Genomic DNA, 24,418 nt, shown 5'->3' with positions numbered 1-24,418 from the left:
GATCTATTTTGATCTTGATTATGTTCTAACGTTACTGGTGTTTCGTTCGTGAACGTAGCCTACTGAAATACATCTTTTTAGTAAACGAAACGTTCCTGTTTCATGCAGTGGACGCATTTTATTCACTGCTGTGTCCTACCTTCGATAGAGAGCGAACTGTGCAGAAGCAGTTATCAGGTCGAAGAGTCTGTGTTTGGAGTCTGAACAAGATTCGGAGCAGAGCGGCGCTGAACGAGGCATCTTTGGATCCGTTGACCAACTGAACGAGTCTTTGTTGTCTTGCTGGATAAAATGGAGAAAGAAATTTGTACAGTAGATATTCTATTATCAAAAAACGCTTATAATACTTTTTCTAAAATTTAAAAAAAGCGTAATACCCTTGGAACGAATGACAGAATTCAATAGATCAATTGAATGAATGATTCATTGACTCACAACACAGAATCAAAACTCTGAACGACTGCTCAACCACTACTATTGTTTCTAATTTTTTCTTGTATTTGTAAATGCCATGTGGGTTCGGTATTTGCAAATATGTGTTTATGTGTACCGAGTATGTGTGTGTGTGTTTGAGTTGTTTTTTTTTTTAAACCAAACCAACGCTCGAATCTCAATTTAAACAAATCTCTTTGGTGAAATGATTTACAAAGAATCGATTCACTAAGATGAATCGAATCTCCACGAAATGCAGCGGCAATGCATTTGACGTCTTCGTGCGTGTGACGTCAGTGCGTCAGCTGGTTTATGTTTACATCGCATCATCTTTTTTCGCAGCGAAGTTAGACCTTATTGTGCCCGGATCCAAATACACGACAAAGGCGTTAATGTAATCGATGGACATTGCTGATTTGCGCGAGACACCCGCTGAGTTCCGAAATCACACGGTAAGATGTAGACTGCGCAGCGGCAATGAGTGCCAGTGTGGCGGAGACTCTTTTGTTTATGTCGGTCGGTGGTTGTGTAAAGCTTCTCCTCGTGCAGAGACAAACTGCAGTTACTGTTGTTAAATGTATAATATAAACGTGACCTACATATGACGGTTACTGGGTTACAACACGCGCGAATAGGTTTACGTTTTCTCGCTGCTCTGTGTTTACAGATGTGTTTTTCTCGTGTCGTGTAACGCGACTGGTTTGCTGCTGTTTTGCTGATGGTCGGCTCCATGTGTCAAACACAGTGCTGTGGTGTCACACGCGACACGGTTGTTCGTTATAAATAGTTGACGGGTGCCATCACGACCTCAGTAGTTAATTTGTTAGATTAAATGACAAAGAGATAGACTTTGTGATATAATGTACATTTTATAGCGAGTTCGATTATAGAGTCGCATTGAAACTTATCTGGCAAGTAAAAGAAGAGACCAGACCACCATTTTGCATTCCTGATATTTTAGTCTGTGGTGCTTTTGTTGTTACCTAAGTTGATTTATAATAGATCATATGAACAGTGCTATTTTATAATTGTTATGCACGTATCTTTTAAAAGTTCATATTTTCCCAGCACATGTTTATTTTATATATTTATCTTACTCCATTGCCCAGTCGAAACAAACAAAAAAAAGTCAAAGTATTTGTGTTTCTGGTCACGATTGTTACTGTATAGAAATTACAGAGTCAATAATTACGGAGTTGCTCACTTAGACCAAAAGTTGCAAACAGTGAGGTAACATAAGGTCATTTTTTACCATCAGGTAACTGTAGGGAAAGGGTAAGCCTAAGCCATATTTGTTTTTACTGTTGATTTGTTTCATTTAATCTAACAATACTTTGAATTCTGCAGTTTTATATTGTTAGTCAGTCAGTTATTTATTAAAAGTAAGTCTGGAGTTTCCGGCTGTTTACAAATGTGACCATATGTTAGCGTGTGCTGTGATCATGGTTTACCTTACTTATTACGGATTATGTCTTGCATATTATTAATAACTCATTAATAATAGTACCTTCAATATTAAATGTAGGAGAAATGTAACAAAATATGGGGTAAGTCTTAGTTTTATAATAAAGAAATCGATACTTTTATTCAGCAAGGACTCAATAAATTGATCAAAAGTGACAGTAAAGACATTTATAATGTTACACAATATTTCTATTTCAAAGAAATGTTCTTTTAAAATTCTATTCATCAAATAATCATTGAATAAGATAAAAAAAAATCATTGAATAAAATGGTAGAAAAACTTACAAGAAATGATAAACAGTAACAGCACCAAAAATTTACACTTTTACATACGCATTCATCTAAATTTGAGCCTAAATTCTGGATTTTTTTTTTTTTAAGTCCATAGATGTGTAATGTGTCGGCTACCCATGTGCTATTGTCTGCTTTTCCAAAATGACAAATAAACCATAACTCTTTGGCGCATCCAAGAGTTTGAGTCGGGACGCAACAGTGTGCCACTTTTTACTTGCCATTGTCTGACCTCTAAAAATACAGTGTGAGAGAAGGAGTTGAAGGCGAGTGTGAGTTTTATTGTCAAGTTTGTTGGCATATCAGCTCACCTCAGATATCTGGCATGCTGGGACTCATTAAATATTTAGTTGTCTTAATTATCATTCTTTGTGTCTTCCCACCTGCTAGACAACTGTCTGTTGGAGGTGTCATTCACGACTAAATAAAACATGATCCTAAAACATTTCATTATAAATAAATATATATATACATATACAAATATATGAAAAAGAAATATATTAAAAATCATTGCTGCTGTGGAAGGCTGATATTAGGAATTCTTCATGTTTGTTATTTAATATATCAGATTCTGTGTTTGTTTATAGTATAAAGCTCAATAAATGTCTACCATTTTATTGTCATCTTACTCTGGGTTTGATCTGAGATGCTTTGCTTTTCCCTCCAGACAGTGACAGGCACAGCTCAGGACTGTCCTTAGAAGCCCTCCTGCTGTCATCATGGGTGGAGCCGTGAGCGCGGGTGAGGATAACGATGAGCTGATTGACAACCTGAAGGAGGCCCATTACATCCGCTCAGATCTGGTGGAGAGGGCCTTCAGAGCCATTGACAGAGCAGACTATTATCTGGAGGAGTACCGTGACAGTGCGTATAAAGACCTGGCCTGGAGGCATGGAAACCTCCATCTGTCTGCTCCATGTATCTACTCAGAGGTGATGGAGGCCTTGGACCTGCAGCCTGGCCTGTCTTTTCTCAATCTGGGCAGTGGGACAGGTTATCTCAGCACAATGGTGGGCCTTATACTGGGTGTGTATTTGCACTGCAAAAAAAATATATATATATATTTATTGGTATTTTTGTCTTGTTTTCAAGTAAAAATATTGAAACTTAAATGTTTTTGAATGAAGGCTCACAAAGGCTGCATTTATTAGACATTAAGAGAAAAATAAACTACTGTTGAAAAGTTTGGGGTCGGTATGATTTTTTTTCAAAAAACAATTTATTTAAAAAAAAAAGGCTCACAAAGGCTGCATTTATTAGATCAAAAAATACAATAAAAACAGTAATATTGTGAAATGTTATTACAATTTGAAATAACTCTTTTCTATTTTAATATTTCAAAAGACAATTTATTTACATGTAATGATTTTTTTAGCAGTCATTACTTTAGTGTTCAGTGTCACGTGATCCTTCAGAAATCGTTCTAATATACTGATTTGATGCTCAGGAAACATTTATTGTTATTATCAATGTTCAAAACAGCTGTTTTGCTTAATATTGTTTTGGAAACCGTGATACAGGGTTATTTGATTAATAGAAAGGTCACAAGAACAGTAATTATTTAATTTCTTTAAAAACTGAAGAAAAAAAAATCTTATTGACCCTCAAACCTTTTTAGTTGATCTTGAATTTATATATTTCTTAACCAATTCACAATTTATTTTGGTTATCCTCTTATTCTAGTTCACTTTTATTTGTAGTTTACCTAAAAGTAGTTAGGATAGTTTCCCTAGAAATACATATTTAATATTAAATACATATCTGTCATTCTGGCACCAGGTCCGTTTGGTGTGAATCACGGTGTGGAACTGCATGAAGATGTGGTCGATTATGCATATGAGAAACTTGACCACTTTATCAAATCCAGCGACAGCTTTGACAAGTGAGCCATTTCCTGTGATGCAGCTTTACATATGCCTTTAATTGTCCATTTTTTTGAATGACTTGATTTTGTTTAATGGCCACAGGTTTGAGTTCTGTGAGCCGACATTTGTGGTGGGGAACTGTCTGGAGATCCCTCCGGAGAGCCGGCAGTATGACAGGGTGTACTGTGGAGCAGGAGTTCAGAAAGAGTATGAGAACTACATGAAGAACCTGCTGAAGGTTGGCGGGATCTTAGTTCTCCCACTGGAGGACAAGGTGGGTACATGTTTATTCATCAGGTTAATGTGTTCTTATTGCACAGCAGGTTTTAAGGGAGACTTTAAAGTGGTTTGATGAATTTAGTTGTCTTTCTTGTGTTGACATTTCCTGACATATAGAATGGCTTTAGGCTCACTTTATTGGAAAAGACCATTTGTGCAAGAAGAGCATTTAATATTTTTGGCGAATACTGCGTCTGGTGAAAATGAATACTTTGATTTCATGGTGTCCTAAAGTCCCTTTTTTTATCTAAATGTATTTTCACACAAAATCAATGTACACAGTACACACAAGTGTAATTAGTATTCCCATGGGATGATGTGTAATTAGTGTAATTAAGTAGAAAGTAACTCTTTTGCAGTTGACCAAGATCACCCGCACAGGTCAGAGCTCCTGGGAGACCAAGAAAATCATCGCTGTGACCTTTGCCCCGCTCGTTCAGCCCAAACAGAATCTCAATGGCAGACCTAGGAGCGTTCCTTTACGTGAGTCCAGTACAAGCAAGGACACTAATTGCAAATGATTTTTCACACCATTTTGTGAATCCTTTATATTTTTACACTAAGACTTATCCCCTGTTCTGGGAGTGATCGCAGTACAAAATTACCTAAATATATTATTTACAATAATTCTACTAGTAATTATGACTACTTAATCAAATGTGATGATTTACAATTTTTTTTTCTAAATCTAAAAACACTAAAAAAAAAAAATAAAGTATGCGATAATTTATTTATATAAACATAAAAAGCATTTTTATGCACCTTTATGCAAAAAGCATTAACAGTTAATCTTTGAAAAATAAAAATGTAGCAATTCATGTTAAAATTAAAACATGGAAGAAAAATTGTGTGATATTGTAAAAAGTCTTACTTTCCCCTTCCATAAATTATGGCCTTAAAAAGTTCTTCAATCAGAGCAGAAAGTCTTAAAGTCATGGCATTAAATCTTGCAAGCCCCGAGAAAGAAAAAAAAAAACTATAAAAATATCAGACATCTGAATTAAGAAACATTCTTAAATCAGTATACATTTACTTGAGATGTAAATATAAAATAAAGTCTTGAAAAATGAAAGGTAAATTAAAATTAATTACAAATTAAAGGCAAAATGAAGTGATTTTATGCTTAAAACAAGAACAAATATCTGCCAGTGGTATCTGTGTTTTTCCTCTGAAATAAGTTGTTTTCTGAGCCCATTAGCAGATTTTTGTTCTTATTTTAATCATAAATCTACTTCATTTTGATCAGTTTTACAGAAAACTGGACTATCTTTATATATTATGTCATTTTTATTCTTGACTAAATGTATCTTCATTTAAAAATCTTTATATATTTGAACTGGAAAACAAGACAAAAATACTCTCTAGACATTAACATTGCATGGTTTAAAAACATAAATATTCAAAATTATAATTAAATTATAAATCATGCATTTTTAAACTTCAAAAATACTAAACAGGAAACTGTGCATTGACAAAAACAATATCTCTGCTTTCCTCCTCATTTTCTGCGTTGCAGCCATTTTTGAGGTGCGGACATTGCAGGACCTGTCCCGGATTGCTATTCGCCACACTCTGCGGCAGCCCATAGCTATGGGTGAAGGACATACGAAAAGACGGGTGTCTTTCCCAGGGGCCCGGGCCATGCACCGCTATGGGCCCCGCTTCGAACGGCGCCGCTTCTGCCGCCGTTTCTACCGCCAGTGCGTCAACTCCGTGGTTCTCCACGACTCCATGATTCCCACAGCCATGGACGACTGCAACTACCCCGGAGGGGTGGAGGAGGAAGACGAGGAAGTGGAGGAGGAAGAGGAAAGGGGTTGTCGCAGAGTGAGAGAAGACCTGCCCGAGGAGGACGAAGAAGGATGCGGCACCGAAGAGGAGAAAAGCAAAAGCGGCTGCGCTCGTGCAGAGGCTGCCGTTAATATTCTGAGGGAGAAGATTCTAAGACTCCCGTTACCTGAACCCCTGAAGATGTATCTGCTGTATTACAGGGAGAAGTGAGACGTGGCGAGAGATAATACGTGCAGTGTAGCACATGAAGAAAAGCCTCTATTCTATTCTTCCTCCTCCTCTCAACTGGATTGGTATGACAATAAGTCCTCAATTAATGGCACCATGATATCCATATCCCTTTGAGAAGCAACGTTCCTTAATTGGGGATGTACAGAGATGGAACTGAAGGACTGAGCTCATTTCCCAAATAATCAATGTCGCCTGAGCTCATGCAGCTCTTTTTTTAATTCCGTTTTCCCCTCGACTGAGATGATCAAAGTGTACGACACGATACATTGTCCCTGGGGGAAATGCTTGTTGCTGTGAGCTCTTTTAGAGTAGCGTCGCTTTGGGAAGTGGCATAGTTTGACTTTTTTTTAGCGTTAAGGTGCGGTCACATTTACCCTAGCTTGGTGAAATCCAGTCATTTCAATAGGAATCTGCACGACTGGGAGTTTCGCGCAAAGATGGAAAAGTTCCTCACGCAGATTTCGCTCATCTTCGTGCTGCTCAAGCGAATTCCCCACAACTAAAAGTAAGCTGCTTGGTTTGAAGTGACTTCTGTGTGAGCGGTGCTTCATGCGAAAAAGTTCCTTGTGCAGATTTCATGTAGAAGTTGGTTATGTGAGTTTGCCATGTTGACTTAAAAAACTGCTTGGTTTGAAAGTGACTTCTGTTTTGACATTGGACTTTCTTTGTGAAATTTTGCTAATGTGGCCGCATCTTTACACGAGACCCCAAAGTTGGCCCTCCACTGTTGAACTCTTTAACCTTGCCTCTACTGTGTTCTCCAAAATACTGACTAATATCTGCATGTGTACTGCCGTATCGCACCCGCATTTTGTCAATATTGGAGTTTGAGGTGGTATGATGCATTTTATCATGTAAGTTCGATTACCGTTGCTGGTAGAATTTTAACTTTATTGCACACTCGTATGAAGACAGACATTGTTTTTGCACCCCGTTACTACAGAATCATTGTGTCATATCGCAAGCTTTACAATAATATTGTAAAGGTTGTGTGAAAATAAAGAGAAGCATTTTTAGTAAAATTATGTTTATTGTTAATCACCAAAAATTCAAGGTGTATGAAGCACTTGGGTATTTTTCACGAATTCCAATCTTTGTGCTCAGAATCTTTGGCCCTGCTCAGGAAAAACATTTTACTTCATGTTATTTTTTAACTTCCTTCTTTCACAGAACAAAAAGACCAAAATGTTAGGACCTTTCTATTTTTTGACCAAAAATGTTGAAAATGATCTGCTTTTTGTATATCACAGTGGTAGTGAAACGACCTCTGTACAGGAAGACTATTCTGAGCATACAATGGTTGGATCTGGCAATTCTATGATCCCAGGTTCGATTTCTACACATTTCATCAGTTCAGAAGCATTTTTCTTTAGTTCTTCTTGATGAGAACAATGCTTAGGTAGCCCATAAAATTCAGGATATTGTCACAAGGAAAGTCTTTACTCCTCTGCAAGTGATATCTACCAGGTTTGGCTTGAAACGATTGTGTGCTTTTAGGTGACAGAACCTTTAATAAAGTTTGAGTTTGCACACTGGACAGCACATTACTTCAGTTTCTGTTCATTTAATGTGTATTGTGTATTTGCAGTGTGTAACTGAAATTCTTTGACATACTGAAAGTGTTTTATTAAGTGGAAATAATACATCATTTGAACACAAATTGAGAATCCAGAATTAGGACGTTTAACCAGTCAAGTCATTGTGATTTGGGTGGAATAAAAATGCAAGCAGAATAAATGGGTGAGAAAACTGCTCTTACTCCATTCAAATAGATAATAATCATCCTTTAATTAAAAGATGGTTAACACATTGAGGACATTTGCATTCTGAGCTCAAATACAAATTCAAAAACATTTTAGTACAAAACAAAATCCGTGTGAACATTAAAATGATTTTCTCACCGTGGTTATTAGCATTGAACTCATGCATCACATGGAAGAAGGTGAAAGTGGAGTATTAGACATACAGTTGTATTTTGCCTTAAATGCTTTAGATGTTCTTATGTCATGCTAAAACCTCAAAAATAACATAACAGCAACTAATGACTTATGCATTAATACAGCCAGGAGTGGCAGCATGAATATTGATTAGATAATGCATATTTACTGATTTCAATGACCAGCATCAGGATTTGCAGTACACATTCTGACAATCCAAAAGCTGTATGTTTACTATATGACAACGTATTTCACTGAAGAACACAAAAGAATGCAGTCAATCACAGGAAAATGATACTTAAATCTCATTTGCAAAAATAAATTTGTACACTACTTTAAATAATACATATTCAAAAATAAAACATATAAATCTAAGCAAAAAAAAATACGAGTGTTAAAAACTATCTACAATTGCTTGAATATAAAACCGACTAGTATGGTAATAACTTAGCCTTTTAATTATTATTTTGGATTTTAATACAACTGCAATGATAATGCAGATTCATTTACTAACATGTCTCAATATACATAAACCCTATGCTATGACACAAGGGGTAAAAGAACCCTACAATAGCAGCAGGCAATGGTATTACCTTCACTAGTTCAAGGTTTGACAGTTCAACAGAAATAAGACTTCCTCGTGTCAAACTCTTGTTTACAGATCCCCGTGAACATTAAATACAAGCCTGCCCAACACAACAGACTTATAGTGTAATTCAAATCATTCAGGAACCATCCACAGGGGTTTTGGTGTAGATTACAGGTTCTACTGTCCAGCTATCAGGTCAAGGGACTCTCAGACCAAACTTCTGTATTTAAAGAGAATCTAAGGCACCTTGGAACCCTGATATTTTTAGTATGTACTGACCTTTAAACCCCCAACTCCTTTCCTTACTGGATATAGCGCTGACTGCAATGACAACCCAGTCAAGTGTGTGTTTCTGGGCCCTTCCCCCAGCCAAAGCGACTCAAAGAGTCTTCGAGAAAGGCTTAGAGGTTGTTTTGGGTCTTGGCCAATGACGTAATGTGCTTACTCTCTCGTCAAACAACAATACAGTGCTTTTGTGGCCCAAACCAGCATAAATCTAATCTCCAGCGACTTTAGGTGAGAAATTTGTTAATCCTACAACTGGACACAGACAAAAACATTCCCACAATGACGTAACTAACACCATCTGCTGTCTCAATGACCTCACGCACACACAAAACACATAACATTTTGCTTGAGTGCAAACTAAATCTGTGGAACTTTATCTTGCGGTGAGCTTTAAGACTTTAAAGATTGTGAAATGTAACTTTTTTTGTGCTAGAAACGGGATGTTGAAGCGACATCTAAAAACAAGGTAGTATGAGGGCTGATTGGTGGGTTCAAATAACACACCAAGATGTTCCACCTTCGTAAATCTGTCTAAAACTGACAACTTTAATGCCAAAGCTGGTCAGTTTTTATGGAGCAGTGAAGGTTTTCACTATTTTCACTTTGGCACGAGGCCTCGGGATTGTGGGTAAAGAAGGGACCCTGAGCTGGACAAAGGGCTGTGAGCTGAAGTTGGAGTGCTCACCTTCTTGCCTGTTTTTGGGCGGCTGTGAAAGGATTGTGGGGGAAAACGAAAAAGTAAATTAAGGAAGGATAAACAAAGAAGTGAAAAATAACAAAAGGGAAGAGGTTGGAGGGATAATTTCTCACCCTGACTTTGGTTTCTTGGAAAACCCAGCAGCTGAGGCACTGAGGCCTGGACTGGAGCCCAGGCTGGCACGAAGACCAGAGGCGTCCACCTGGATCTCGTCCTCCTCCCTCAGAGCGTCCTCCAGAGCCGCAGCCACTTTAGGCGCGATCACTGGCCCTTCATAGTCTTTTGTGGTCCGTGTGGGCAGGTCCAACTCCAACAGCAAGATATTCTCAGACTGGAAGACGGGCGGGGAGAATATAAAAAGATGAAGGCAAAGGATTCTCCTGAGCTCACGTGTGTCATTGTAAAGAGTGAGGGAGTGTTGTAACTGAAGCCTTTGTGTGGTGCCATGCGGGGGATTATGGGAACACTGTCAGCATACCTTGTATCTGACATCAGGCCGCATCAACATGGCCATACGGGCGTGCTGACTCAGAGGCCGTCTGTAGCCCACTGCAGAAACAGGCCTTTTCATCATCTGCTGATCACTGAGAAAAAGAAAGAGACAGAAGAAACATTATAGTCAAGGATGTTAATGGCCATAAACTCCAGCTTCAATTTTCCAAAATAAGTCTTTGTACATTTGAATACGAGTGATGGGGGTCATTTTCCAAAGGTCATCTTCTTCATCAAAGGTAGCTCTTGTCACAATCTTGTTCTTCTCCTCCAGTGGGATGAAGTTCTCTATGATCAGATGTCTGGTGGGTACAACATAAATGTTAACGGGTCAATGACGTTCATTTTTTTTTTTTTTTTTGTCAGGCTCTTTTGATTTATTCTAAATTTAAAGGGATAATTCACCCAAAAATTAAAAGTCTTTATTTTTGATGAAATCCAAGAGTTTTCTGACCCTCCATAGACCGCAATGGAACTACCACATTCAAGGCCCAGAAAGCTAGCAAAGACATCGTTATAATAGTCCATGTGACATCAGAGGTTCAACCGTTTTATGAAGTTAAGAGAATACTTTTTTTGTATGCAAAGAAAACAAAAATATGGAGTTTATTCAACAATTTGTCAGTCTTAGTCGCACATTCAGGAGAGTACCACGATGCATGCTGACGCAGAAGATGGTGTTCTGATGTACAGTGGGGAAAATAGTTATTTGATTCCCTGCTGATTTTGTAAGTTTGCCCACTTACAAAGAAATTAAGGGTCTGTAATTTTTATGGTAGGTTTATTTTAACGTATAGGGACAGAATACCAACAAAAAAATCCAGAAAAAACACATTATATAAAGGTTACAGATTGATTTGCATTTCAGTGAGTGAAATAAGTATTTGATCCCCAAGCAAAACACAACTTAGTATTTGGTGCAGAAACCCTTGTTGGCAAGCACAGAGGTAAGACGTTATTTGTAGTTGGTCACCAGGTTTGCACACATTTCAGGAGGGATTTTGGTCCACTCCTCTTTACAGATCCTCTCTAAATACTTAAGGTTTCTTGGCTGTTGTTTGGCAACTGGAAGTTTCAGCTCCCTCCACAGATTTTCTACAGGATTGAGGTCTGGAGACTGGCTCGGCCACTCCATGACCTTAATATGCTTCTTCTTGAGTCACTCCTTTATTGTCTTGGCATTATGTTTCAGGTCTTTGTCATGCTGGAAGACCCATCCATGACCCATCTTCAGTATTCTGGCTGAGGGAAGGAGGTTCTTGTCCAAGATTTTACAGTACATGGCCCGTTCATTTGCCCCTCAATGCGGTGAAGCCGTCCTGTACCCTTAGCAGAAAAACAGCCCCAAAGCATAATTACTATTATATAATTATTATTATTATTATAATTTCCACTTCCATGTTTGACTGTAGGGATGGTGTTCTTGGGGTCATAGTCGGCATTTCTATCCCTCCAAACATGGCGAGTCCAGTTAATGTCAAAGAGCTCAAGAGCTCTCCCAAGCCTTCTCTGAATCATTAAGTGGTTCTTTGGCAAACTTTAAACAGGCCTGTACATGTGTCTTCTTGAGCAGGGGGACCTTGCGGGCGCTGCAGGACTTCAGTTCATTGCGGTCTAGTGTGTTACTAATGTTTTGCTTGGTGACTGTGGTCCCAACTACCTTAAGATCATTAACTAGCTCCTCCCATGTAGTTTGGGGCTGATCCCTCACCTTTCTCGTGATCATCCTTACCCCATGAGGCAAGATCTTGCACAGAGCTCCAGACCAAAGCCGATTGATGGTGGTTTTGTATTTCTTCCATTTCCAAATAATCGCACCAACAGTTGTCTCCTGCTCACCAAACTTATTGCTGATGTTCTTGTAGCCCATTCAATTTTAACAATGTCTTTACTACCTTTCTGGGCCTTGAACATATCAGTTGTGTTGCTGTCTATGCAGGGTCATAAAGCTCTCGGATTTCATCAAAAATAATGCTAACACTTTATTTTGATGGTCCCTTTTGAGCATTCTGTTGACTATAAGTAACTTTGCACCTACATGTGAACTAACTCTCATTAAAGTATTAGTTGACTGTCTGCTTAATATATGCTAACTCTTTGGTAGGTTGTTAAATTTCAATTTATCTTGAAAATGGTACAACAAAACCTTATGAAACTAACATATAAAAAGTACATTTCTAAAAACTTGCAAACTAGAAAATGTCTTCCCTTTTACTATTTTCTTTATCTCGAATGCTCAAGATATTTGCCATTAACACAAACCCTATTCTATTCTGCTTACTGCACTCAAAATCAGCCTGTCAGATAAATCTTCCCTTAATGGACCCTCTACCTCAGAGACTGCTTAGTACATTAGAGTCTTAGTGTGTGTGTATTAAACAGTTAACATCAGTAATACAGTAGAGCTGAGATTTCCAAGCAGTCAGACCAATACACTTAATAAGGTCAGAATGCTTTTAGAGGAAATTTTTTTTAAGTCAGCCTCCACACTGGACCAAACACTGACCACTGCACCCATATATGACAAAACATGCTGATTTTATAGTGGCAACGTAGAAATGATGGGAACTATCCAATAGGTAGAGCAAGACGTATGTGTATCAATGAAGTGTCAACTGATTTAGGATTCACTGGATTCTCTTTCGACTGAAAAGCGATTCAGAGTGATTCAACCTGACTCAATTCAATTAACAGCAATATGAATCAGTACATTTTAAAATGCATTTATAGCAAAGATTCAGATAATTATTATGACTTAATGACTTATATTAAATATTTAAATTTTTAATCACTGATATTGAATATATCCATTTTTAATTTAGTTCATTATAATGTTTTGATGCCTTCTGGTAATGGTTGTAATGATTGGCATACTTAAGTTTGAGTTCTCTGGTCAGCTCATTCTGTGTCTGCTCCAGCTCCTGCCTGTATCTGACGTGTTCATCCTGGGCATCCTGAATCTCCGCCTTCACAGATTGCAGCTTGGAAAAGAGCTACGTGAAAGAGACAGAAACAGACGGGTCATTCAAAAAAGATGAGGCTCTTCATAGGAATAGGTAAGGCATTTGCTCTATAAACTCAAACAAAAGGAGGTCAAATTCAGTCATGTGCAGATGATTCTCAACAAGGAGGATGGAGATCTGCCAGCCAGGAGAGCTGTCCTACTCCTAATGACCCCAGAGAATACAGCTGGACTCTAAAAATACATCTGATCACATGCAGACACAGCCTTCCTAAAATCATGTTAACAGCACACTACTAGACAAACCTATCTAGAGAGACAGACGGATACCTTTTTCAGTTTCTTGGTCTTAATGTCAACTTCCTGCTGCAGGGAGCTGTACGTCTCTTTGAGCTCCAGTGTCTCTTCGTCACGACACTCCATCTCCTGCTGCATCTCCCTTTCCCGCCTTTTCTGCTCACACACACACACACACACACACATTATAAATGTTTTAAACATCTCTGCATTTCACAAGCCTAAGTGGAACTGCTCATATAATGTTTATAATATCCTAACAGTGAGAAATGTATATACATATTTCTGTCCTATCACTGTCTAGATAAAAATGAATTGTTTAACACAATGCCAGGTCACAAACTGAACCAGAATTTCTTTGTAAGCCGCATTAATACAAATCCAACTCAACACTGAGTGAAATAAATAAATAACTGAACAAAACCTTTAATCAGCACTTTTTTCTCCATTTGAAATCCAGATTCCTAAAATATCCACATAAACTAAAAGGAGGCTCAAATAACCCGTCTCCTTAAAACAACCTTGAGGACTGAAACACAGTCCAGCTCAATCTCTCTACAGTGTGTTATAGGAAACTGTACCTGTTCAGCTATCTCCTGTCTCTTCAGCTCCAGAATCCTCTGCTGCTCATTGGTGTGGTCGACAATGTTCTTTCCTCCCACCAGCAGCTTGCTTTCCATGGCCTGAAAGTGAAAAACTGGTTATCAGATAAGACAAATGCATTTATTTATCCTGAAAACACAATGACACGATATTAGCCAAGCTAACAGAAGGATTGCTAAGGATATTTGTTTCTGAAACTAATTTCTAATCTTCAATATATTTTATTAAATCTGTGAGTTTGCAGTGTACATCAAACATGAGGAGATAAAACAAATGAGTAATAAAATGAGGACAAACGTGTTTTTCTATTGTGCTGCAAAATCAACATACAGTGCAATCAGTGTAGTCTTATTAAAAACAAATGACTCTTACAAGCTGGTTCTTTTAATGAACCAGTCAAAAAAAAAACACTCATTAATTCACAAAAGGACTCAACAATTTTTATTTTTATTTTTTTTTTTTCCAGCATGACTGGTTAGGTCAACTGTTGCCCTGCCAAAACGGTCACTGGCCCAAATATATATATATATATATTTTTTTTTTTTTTATTATATTTTTTTTTTTTATTATGAATTTAAATGTATATTTTACATTCAAAATTTTGTTTTCAATTTTTAAATGTTTCATGTAAATTGTACAATGTTTACGATTTTTTTTAATTATTTACAAGAAAAAGTTTTTTTTTTTAACTGATACTTTTATTCAGAAATTACACAGAAAACTGATCAAAAATGACACTAAGACATTTTAATGTTACCAATGTTTTTTTTGTTTTTTTTTTCTCTAATTACTAAGATTCCAAAAAAAAAAATCAGCATATCAGAATTATTTCTGAAGGATCGTGTGACACTGAAGATTGGAGTTATGATGCTGAAAATTTTGCTTTGGCACCACAGGAATAAATTACATTTTTATAATATATTCAAATAGAAAAGTTATTTTAATTTACAATAATGTTTCACAATATTACGCATATTATGCATTTTTGATCAAATAAATACTTTAACCTGACTTTAAAAAAACTTTAACCTGAAATCTGCACTTTCTTACCTTAACTTTGGCTGCAAGCATCTCTGATGCCTCCTTCTCTTTGCGAAGATCGTCCATCTTCTTCTCCTTCTCTTTCAGCAGCCGCTGTTTCTCCTCCGCCACCAGGCTGTGGTCCTCCGTGATGGCCTTCCTCTCCTTCTCCAGCTTCTCTTGTTGTTCGCGCCAATAATCTGCGATGTTCTTATCTGCATCCATTCCTTCCTCTTCCTCGTCATCCTCCTCCTCCTCATCATCATCATCCCCATCTTCTAACTCCTCTCCTCCTTCTCCAACCCTCCTTCTCCTCCTTTTTCTCCTCTTCCTGCCAGACCTTTTCTCCAACTGTTCTTTCAAGCGGGCAATCTCCTCCTGAAACTCCCGAAGCAGGGCGTCTTTGGGGTCTTCGTTGACACGGGGTTTGTTCTTGATGTTTTTGGCGCGATTTGCATAGCGTAGCGTGGTCAGCGTCTCCTCTAAATTGTAGGATGCAGGTCCGATGTTGGCCACCATAACCGTACGGGCATTTCCGCCCAAGGAATCCTGAAGCAGTCTTGTAAGTTTAGAGTCACGGTACGGGATGTGGGTGCTTCTCCCGTCCACCAGCGCTGAGATGACGTTGCCCAAAGCTGACAAAGAGAGGTTGATTTTGGTGGCTTCTTTCAAGCGCTCGCCCTGTGCACCAGTTTTGGTCTGTCTTTCACTTCCTGCCAGGTCAACAAGGTTGAGTTTCCCAACACGAATGTGGTTCTCTCCATCAGGACCCAACTCACTGCACTCAATGGTGATGACGAAGATCGCGTGAGAACGAGAGCTGTGCTCGTTCATGTTAGTTGCACCAACTGAGCGGTTCTGGTTCCCCACGTTCATCACATGCTCAATCTCACGAACACTTTTAGTGACGAATGAAGAGAGGTCTTTAACGTAGACACCTGTATCCGGCCTCTCTTTGAGCTCCAGACGGCGCGATTGGTCTTTCGATAAAAGGTCCCTGATCTCTTCTTGATAAATCTCCAAGTATGAAGCCCTGACCAAGTACTGCTGGTTCTGAGAGCGGGAAATGTGTGTGAAAATGTGTTCAAAGGAGTTTGGAATGACACCTCTCCTGTCGGGGTCATTTCGTACCCCTTCCATCGTGAAAGTCTTTCCGGTGCCCGTCTGGCCATATGCAAAGATGGTCCCATTGAAGCCAAACAGTACAGAATCCACCAATGGCCGGAAAGTCTCATCGTAGAGCTCCATCTGCTTTGAATTCCAGTCATAGACGGAATCAAAGGTGAACACTTTTGGGTGCTCATGGGAGGACGCACCTCGAGAGTTGCGCACAGCCACTTGCCCAAACTTCACATCCACTGAGACCACCCTCTCGAAATTGGCGGCTCGCTCTTTCTCATTCATGGGGCGACAACGCACCACTACCTTAACGGATTCAGAGCTTTTGGTTTTAGACATTTTGACGGCTCTGGCGTTTCTGCTGGCTTCTTCTTATAAGATTGTAGTTTATTTCACAGTGTTGGTGCTGCCAGCATCACAGCCTGCAAAAGATGATACAACTCAGTGAAATGTCAAAGTGTCAAGAGAAAAACTTGTGTTATGGTTATACCAAACAAACGCAGAAAATATTTATCTAGATTTATCTTGGCAAGCAAATCTGTAGTAACCTTCTTCATAAAAACACTGAATAAGTACATATTTGGAAAACAATAAAATAGAGTACGCTAATTTCTTGCTTACAACAATTATATGAAATCCCATTTTTATGATGAGTAAATCATAATGAGTAAATTTAAATTATTAAAACAGAAAAAAAAAGACGAATTATTTCATAACTATTAAACCAAGTCATTATTGCGAGATATTGTCACAATTATTTACATTCACATTTACATTTATTCATTTAGCAGACGCTTTTATCCAAAGCGACTTACAGGATAACATTTTTTTTTTTTTTACCTAACATGTGTTCCCTGGGAATCGATCCCACAACCTTTTGCGCTGCTAAAGTAATGCTCTAATGCTCTTATTATGAGATTACAAAAACAATTTGTTATCAAAAAACAATTACAAAAAACAATTACAAAATGTTTTATTGAGAATTTTTAAATCACCTTTTTATCTCATATTGACTATAAATCTCACATTTTATCCCATATATCTCATACCATTAACACATAACCAACATATATCATTTAGATATCAAAATTATGAGATAAAAATCGATTCCCAGGGAACACGTTAGGTCAAAAAATGTGTGTTAGCCTGAATGCACTTTAAGTTGTGTAAATCAAAATTATGAGATAAAAAGTTGAAATTGACAAAAAAAAAAAACAATTACAAAATTTCAAATTAAAGACAATTTTTAAATCACCAATACCATAATTATGACTTTGTATCTCATAATTATCTCTTTATCTCACATCATACTATGTATGATTTTTATGAATCATTTTATATTTTCATGAATTATTTCATAACTATGAAACAAAGTCATAATTATGAGATAGTGTCACAATGATTATGAGATAAGCTAAAATTGACAAAAAATCTCAAAATACTGACTCATTAATCACCTTTATATCTCATAATTCTCATACTTCTGACTTATGCCATAATTATGATTTAGTATCTCATAATTGTGTCTCTTTATCTCATGCCATCTTACTATTGATGTATTTATGGAATACCAAACAGTTCAACTTTTTCTTCTTAGGTTAGAAATAATGTCAGTTACCAACCAATGGCAATTTGACAATCAATCACTTTTGCCACAGTAGTTATTTGTACGAGTTGGGTGCAACAGTATATTGCAATATGTTTTACTTTATGTTTTTGCAGCTTTACAACTATTCAAACAAAGTATAGAGCTTATGTTGCTTTAATTGGTTGTGAAGTAGGTACAGACATGTAGTTCCTTCTTTTTAATCTTTAATATATATATATATATTTAAATTCTGCTCTTGTATTTTAATGGGTTTATTTCTATTTTGTATTTGGTGTATTCTACTGTTTTTGTATTGGATTCCTTTTTTTTTTTTGTAAAGCACTTTGAACTGCATTAACTAGTTTGGAAAAGTGCTATATAAATTAACATTTGCTCGCTTGCTAGAGACATTGTTACAGACATGTAGAGTCGTTTATGCCACTCCTAAATAATCATTTTCATAAGCAAACCTGTACTCAATATTACATATTACGTTTTTTAGAAGAACATACGTCTAAAGTAGCTTGTTATTCCCAAATTATCATTTTCAAAGACTGATCATAACAATAATTTACACACAAATAACGCAATCTACTAACGACTACATTAGCAGTAGCAGCAAAGCTAATTCACATCAGCGCATCCGAAATCATTTAATCTCAAACATCGCTGTAAATCTGTTTTAATTGAGTCAATCTCAGGCTCAGTTGTCATGTAAATTAATATAGCGAGAGATAACGGCGATAAACAGACTGAAGAGTCAACTACGAGACACTAATTGTCAGTCCTCCTGAAAATGTCGTTGTTTCAACGGAAATTATGGTATTTTTATAGTTCGATAATGTAATATTGCTCATATTAGCTTGTCAAGATATATAAACGGATTTATGAGGATGGCGCTCCTCGGAGACTCAAAACAAGCGGCCTGGCAACGACAAACAAACCGTGTCACTGATAGAGCACACACTGCAGAAACACACACATACTGTAACTCACCTCTGCCCTCCCGAACAATTCAACCTGTCAATGACGCCGAAGATCAGCGTCGCCTTCATATCAGTCAGAAGCACACAGCTCTCAAATATCCAAGCGCTGAAGTAAACGAGATCAGCCGTATCTCTCCTCTCGAGCTCCGTCAGCCATGTCTGTCCCTGAGAGGAGAGAGGAGAGAGAGGGAGAGGAGAGCTGTGATCCCCCTGCAGGCCGGGATGGAGCTGCTGCTGCTGCTGCTGATCCACGCTCATGCACATTTCCAAGCCATCTCAAATGGACACTACAGATTTGTAGTATGTAGTTTTGTTTTTGTTATTTCAGCGATGGAATAACAACAAAGTACCACTAATAATACAATTATGGAATGACTTATGGTTTTATTAATCAAAAAATAAAAATGTAAATAACATTTTCAAACTGACAAATAGATGAGTTGTTCTTCATACACAAAAACAATAAATATTGTATTTTATTCTTTTTTTTTTTTAAGAAATTAATACTTTTACTTTAGCAGGGATGCTTTAAATTGATTAAAGGTAACTTTAGATTCATTTAAATTTAATTAAAAAAATAATGGTTCCCACATAAAAAATTTAAGCAGCGCAACTGTTTCAACACTGACAATGTGAAATGTTTCTTGAGCAGAAAATCAGCAGATTAGAATGATTTCTGAAGGATCATGTGAAGACTAATGATGCTGAAAATTCAGCTTTGCATCACAGGAAAAGATTACATTTCAAAATAAATTAACCAAGAAATTAGTTATTTTAAAATGTAATAACATTTCACAATGTTACTGTTTTTACTGTAGTTTTATCAAACAATTAGCCTGGATGAGCATAAAAGACTTCTTTCAAATACATTTAAAAAAAATCATAGCCACTCCAAACTTTATTATTATTATTATTTATTTATTTATTTATCCTTTGGTTTAAATATTTATTCATTCATAGCATTTTTTATTTATTTTTTTTTTTTTTTGCAAATTTTTAAATAGATCATATTTACCTTTGGTTTAAATTTTAAAAGAAAATGTTTAATTTTTAAATAGATCATATTTATTTAGTTTATTTCGATTTAACGCCATGTCAGCAGCAGTGGCTATATTTATGGAAAGAGGAAACATTTTAATTTCACAAGTCAGTGGTATATATTAAATAGATCATAAAACCAAAGAACAAACATAAAAAACATACACACAAAATACTGCTCGTTATATTTTTAATTGTAAACTAACTTGAGGAATGTCTTTTAAAGTTGTACAAAATTACTAATAAGTACATCTTAAAACATTTCTAAAACATTTCTGCAATTTGGTTTCACGCTGACTTTCAAAAACAATGTCACCTTGCATTACTAAGAGATCAGAAAGCCTGTGGCATACATTCTTTTCATACAGTGACACGTATTCATTTTCAGAAATCACTAGCGCACTGCACATCTGGATGCCTCTTGAGGTCTTAAATGGCCTTCAACTATAAAAAGTGCAATTTCCAACCACTAACACTTGACTTGTCTCTCTAACAGAATTTCTCAACCCTCACAGGGGGCAGTTTTTACATCCTCAAAAAATGCAAATGAGCCAGTACAAAAATATCAATATCATGGTTGCTCACAGTAAATGTAGTAGTGCAACACGGGAGAAATGCAGCATCCAGAGAAATTATTAAGGAACTAACTCTTGTTCTCCCTTCATTTAATTATGTGAACCCTATATCCAAACGTTGACACACCTGACACCTGAAACATGCAAAACTTCAACCAGCTTTCAGTTACAAACAACGTAACTCCTTCATTTTATTAGAGTTCCTCTTTTCCTTTCCTTTTTCCTAGGTAGTCCATCCCAAAGAATGATGAGGGTCTCCCGTGAACATCTCTCTCCCTTTTAACAAAGGCTGAGAAGGACGAAACACAGTTGCCGATGAAGTGATCGGCCTGACCGAGGACATACAGGTCAATCTGAGCAGTGTCCGGCTGCAAGCTCACGACCTTCACCTGCACAAAATGTGTCATCAGCTTTATTTTCTGTTAACTAAATCAAGTTTACACATCTGTAATGTTAAACTGTTAATCCTCACCTTGCCCTTGAAGAGTTTCTGAATCTCTGCGGTGTGTGATTCAGAGTCGGTGGCTATGTAAACGGACTGAGCGTTGGTGTTCTTCACCCAGAGCTTCACCGCACGCCGGATCTCAGACAGATCCGGTAAACACATGGTCATGGTCAGCGGCAGGGCAGTTTGCCGGTCGTATCCCACACACTGTGGAGATGCCATGAAGTGAGGACCGGTATCACCTGACTTCAGAAGCTTGCAGGCATTTTGCTGTGTGGAATAGTAAAAAAATAAATAAATAAATAGTTAGAAGGATGATGTGCATCATCCAGTTCAGGCCTAAAATTCTGCATTTTGTATTGGTACTTCAGAAATCCAATAAAACCATCCACAATAATTCAGTTATAACTTTGGAGCACAAATGTTATGCGATCATATAATTTACTGCAATTTTACATCATGTCCAATTGGATCTATTTATTTAAATCTTTGTTTTTTATGCCATGTCTAAGACTATTTTAAGCCGATAACAAAGATATTATATATATATATATATATATATATATATATATATATATATATATATATATATATATATATATATATATATTATATATTTAAAGATTATTAAAATTAATAAAATCTTTTCATAAGTCTCTTATGCTCACCAAACTTTATTGTAAAGATATTGTGAAATATTTTAACGTTTAAAATTTCTGCTTTGATGTGTCTTAAAATGTCATTTATTTATTGATTTTCAGCTTTCAAAATTCAAAACAGCAGCATTTATTTGAAATAAATTTTTTGTAACATTAAAATTCTTCAATTTAACGCATTGTTAATAAATTTATTTAACAGTTAGTTCCTCTTTTGTAAGTCGATTTGGATAAAAGTGTCTGCTGCATAGTATTAAGTATTAATTTCATTCAAAAATAAGTACTGCAAGGCATTATAAGATTTTGTAAGTGCAGTTCAGATTGAAAAAAAAAAAAAAAAATGCCATTTGGATCTGAACTATGGGAAATTCACATCAGGACACACGAAGCTCACCCAATCCGAGCCAATTCTCAGATGAATTCCCACGTAGGGTCTGTTTAGCAGACTTCTGATGTGGTCTTCTCCTTCCTGCACCATTTTTTCAGACCACACCACATACTCCTGCAGTCCAATGTGCTCCTCTAGAATGGGGAACTGCGCTGGGGCTCCCGGAAGAGCCAGAACTGGATGCTCTTTTGGGGGAAACCTGAAGAAATAGAAAAACACAGAGTTTGAGAGTGAGAAAAGCATGGTAGAGGGAGTCTGAGTGCAATAGTGTTTCAGCTCAAACTTACCTCTTTATCCAGTGTGGCTGGTAGTAGGAGCTGAATGACAGTCCTCCGAAAAGAACAGAGCGATCAAAGTCGACTCCAATATGATCCCAAAATGGACCAAATGGATTTCCGTCCTGCATCAGAATCGACAGGCTACATTACAACCGCACTGTTATGGATATTTAGGAATGCATGCTGCTTTCCAGAAATAAAACAAAATGCAGATCTGCTAGAAGTCCAATAGATGGCAGTGTTTCCATAGCATGCGGCATAATAGATCAGAAAAAAAAAGTTTGATGTGCAGCTATATAGAGGATTTCAGATTGTGAAGGTCTGGCAAAAGAGACAGAAATGAAGCACACCTTGAAAAACGAACACTCATATTACCTTCATCGGACAGCTCTTTTTGTCTATGCTCCTGTGAGCTGCAGACTCAAAGCAGTAGGCCACTCTCTGACCAGGGGGCCAGTGCTTAGGAGCCAAGTGCTCCATGAAGTCCTCTAGACTCACCACACGGTGGTACTGCTTCACTTGCTCCAACTGGAAGTACTCACTGTAGGGAACATGCACCTGTTACAGAGAAACACAGAAGCATATACCTCATCGATTTATTGTACTTTCTCCTATTGATCTGCTAGTCATTAGATGTTTGATCAGCCACTATGTTTCAAAACTAGCTGGTAGCTGATGGTTTTCCAGCTTGGAACAACTTGTGATAAGTTTGGACTATCTAATGACCAACATGAACCAGCCAATGATCAGGCTGGACCAATGTTGCTATTGTAACTAAACTGTAAAATACTAAAACTATTAAAAACTGTTACTAGATAAAATATAAATTTAGATGAAACACCTCAAATTAAAGGGGGAAAAAATAGAAAATTAGACAACTTGCCTTGGCAACTAAACTAAAATCAATTTAAAACTAAACAGAATTGTGTGTGTGTGTGTGTGTGTGTGTGTGTGTGTGTGTGTGTGTGTGTGTCAAAAGCACATAAGAAAATGACAACCTAAAATTAAACCGTAAAGTTAATAATATAAAATAAATAATATAAAATAAAAGCTATAATAATATAAAATAAAAGCTAATTCAAAATAATAATAAATACTATAATTGTAGATATAATGCTAAAGTAACACTGGTCAGGACCAGCTAATGACCAACTTTGTTATTCTTAACTAAAATGATTACAAATCATTTTTGACAATTGAAATAAAGCTGAAATTAAATAAAATATGATTAGCATATGGAAAAACTTGGGTAAATCAAATGAAAATGAGAAATGCTGCCTTTTCAACTAACTGAAATAAAACAGGTTGAAGTATTAAAATCACTGAAAGCTAATTAAAACTAAATCCAAATAGAAATAATATTTATCAAAATATATTAAAATAATAAAAGCTAGTAACAATAATATTACATTTTAAACTAAAATGAAAACAAAATAAAAATAAAAACAATGCAAAGTATTGATAAATATTATAATAGTATATAAATAATACTAAAATAACTCTGGTTTGGACCAGTTATAAACCAGGCAGCCACCGTGTTCTGAACAACTATCAGCTGAAGCTGGATTTCCTGCACGGGGCGTATGAAATGTGGCATGAGTGACAGGTGTTTTGTTTACATTTTGAAAAGGTGGCGAGTGATGGCGGTAAACAATCCACGGCGGAACCGCGAGAGTTCGGTTCAGCATTTTAGCAAAAGCGAGTGATCCGAGAAAATGATCCACTTGGTTTCCAAACCGACCTAAAGAAGAACATATAGGAGAAACGTGTTTATTATTCCAATACAACTCAGACAATACAGACGCGTTTTAACTGTACAGTCCTCGCTTTGGGTCCACACGCTTCAGTTAATTGTCATTGAAGACTATGAGCTATTGAGTAAATGTCTCAGAATCATCATGCTCTCATACCCATGCACGGACAGTACAGAATGTATCCGTTTTCATCCCACGTCACGTCTGCGCCGTCGATAAATACGTACAAAGAAAGGAATGTTACGTGCAAATAAGTTACAATGAAAAGTTTCAGATGCTTTGGTCTGGCCGCCATCGTTGATCATTCGTTATCCCACAATGCACTGCGGAGAGAACGTTAACCCTTCACATCC

General features: G+C 36.9%; 3 protein-coding genes across 4 annotated transcripts; 1 reads left to right on the top strand and 2 right to left on the bottom strand.

Annotated features, from left to right (window-relative positions):
* Positions 1-715: 715 nt before the first annotated feature.
* Positions 716-7,895, top strand: LOC109048072 (protein-L-isoaspartate O-methyltransferase domain-containing protein 2). 2 transcript variants are annotated; one of them, XM_042751269.1, is made up of 6 exons: positions 716-884; positions 2,861-3,213; positions 3,967-4,069; positions 4,155-4,326; positions 4,691-4,814; positions 5,848-7,895. In XM_042751269.1, exons 2-6 carry the CDS (start codon positions 2,907-2,909, stop codon positions 6,330-6,332), a joined length of 1,191 nt encoding a protein of 396 aa, XP_042607203.1. In that variant the 5' UTR covers positions 716-884; positions 2,861-2,906; the 3' UTR covers positions 6,333-7,895. The 2 variants fall into 2 exon arrangements, with proteins under 2 accessions (XP_042607203.1, XP_042607202.1); XM_042751268.1 differs by having other exon boundaries at positions 2,855-3,213.
* Positions 6,575-19,190, bottom strand: kif3b (kinesin family member 3B). Its single transcript, XM_042751267.1, has 9 exons — positions 18,942-19,190; positions 15,269-16,779; positions 14,197-14,298; positions 13,649-13,771; positions 13,231-13,349; positions 10,542-10,658; positions 10,343-10,448; positions 9,978-10,195; positions 6,575-9,874 (listed from the first exon to the last, which is right to left on the bottom strand). The coding sequence occupies exons 2-9, from the start codon at positions 16,694-16,696 to the stop codon at positions 9,766-9,768; spliced, it is 2,322 nt and encodes a 773-aa protein (XP_042607201.1). The 5' UTR covers positions 16,697-16,779; positions 18,942-19,190; the 3' UTR covers positions 6,575-9,765.
* Positions 19,191-20,142: 952 nt separating this feature from the next.
* pofut1 (protein O-fucosyltransferase 1) lies at positions 20,143-24,418 on the bottom strand. The gene is made up of 7 exons (XM_019065759.2): positions 24,222-24,418; positions 23,931-24,052; positions 22,687-22,869; positions 22,321-22,433; positions 22,040-22,232; positions 21,017-21,259; positions 20,143-20,933 (listed from the first exon to the last, which is right to left on the bottom strand). The coding sequence occupies exons 1-7, from the start codon at positions 24,358-24,360 to the stop codon at positions 20,739-20,741; spliced, it is 1,188 nt and encodes a 395-aa protein (XP_018921304.1). The 5' UTR covers positions 24,361-24,418; the 3' UTR covers positions 20,143-20,738.

The sequence above is a fragment of the Cyprinus carpio genome, chromosome B23 (assembly GCF_018340385.1).
Source record: "Cyprinus carpio isolate SPL01 chromosome B23, ASM1834038v1, whole genome shotgun sequence".
In the NCBI taxonomy this organism is placed as follows: Eukaryota; Metazoa; Chordata; class Actinopteri; order Cypriniformes; family Cyprinidae; genus Cyprinus; species Cyprinus carpio.
Note: the sequence above shows the minus strand (reverse complement) of the source record. Positions and strands in the feature narration are given on the sequence as shown.

What these genes read in the sequence shown, in the direction of transcription:
- LOC109048072 (XM_042751269.1), top strand. Translation starts at nt 2,907, where the DNA reads ATGGGTGGAGCCGTGAGCGCGGGTGAGGATAACGATGAGCTGATTGAC. An exon ending in TTCTCCCACTGGAGGACAAG is followed by an intron (nt 4,327 to 4,690) that starts GTGGGTACATGT and finishes ACTCTTTTGCAG; the next exon opens with TTGACCAAGATCACCCGCAC. An exon ending in ACCTAGGAGCGTTCCTTTAC is followed by an intron (nt 4,815 to 5,847) that starts GTGAGTCCAGTA and finishes TCTGCGTTGCAG; the next exon opens with CCATTTTTGAGGTGCGGACA.
- pofut1 (XM_019065759.2), bottom strand. Translation starts at nt 24,360, where the DNA reads ATGGCGGCCAGACCAAAGCATCTGAAACTTTTCATTGTAACTTATTTG. An exon ending in AAAAGAGCTGTCCGATGAAG is followed by an intron (nt 22,434 to 22,686) that starts GTAATATGAGTG and finishes ATTCTGATGCAG; the next exon opens with GACGGAAATCCATTTGGTCC. An exon ending in CAGCCACACTGGATAAAGAG is followed by an intron (nt 22,233 to 22,320) that starts GTAAGTTTGAGC and finishes CTATTTCTTCAG; the next exon opens with GTTTCCCCCAAAAGAGCATC.
- kif3b (XM_042751267.1), bottom strand. Translation starts at nt 16,696, where the DNA reads ATGTCTAAAACCAAAAGCTCTGAATCCGTTAAGGTAGTGGTGCGTTGT. An exon ending in TGCTTGCAGCCAAAGTTAAG is followed by an intron (nt 14,299 to 15,268) that starts GTAAGAAAGTGC and finishes TTTCACTTTCAG; the next exon opens with GCCATGGAAAGCAAGCTGCT. An exon ending in GGCCTGATGTCAGATACAAG is followed by an intron (nt 10,196 to 10,342) that starts GTATGCTGACAG and finishes CCCGTCTTCCAG; the next exon opens with TCTGAGAATATCTTGCTGTT.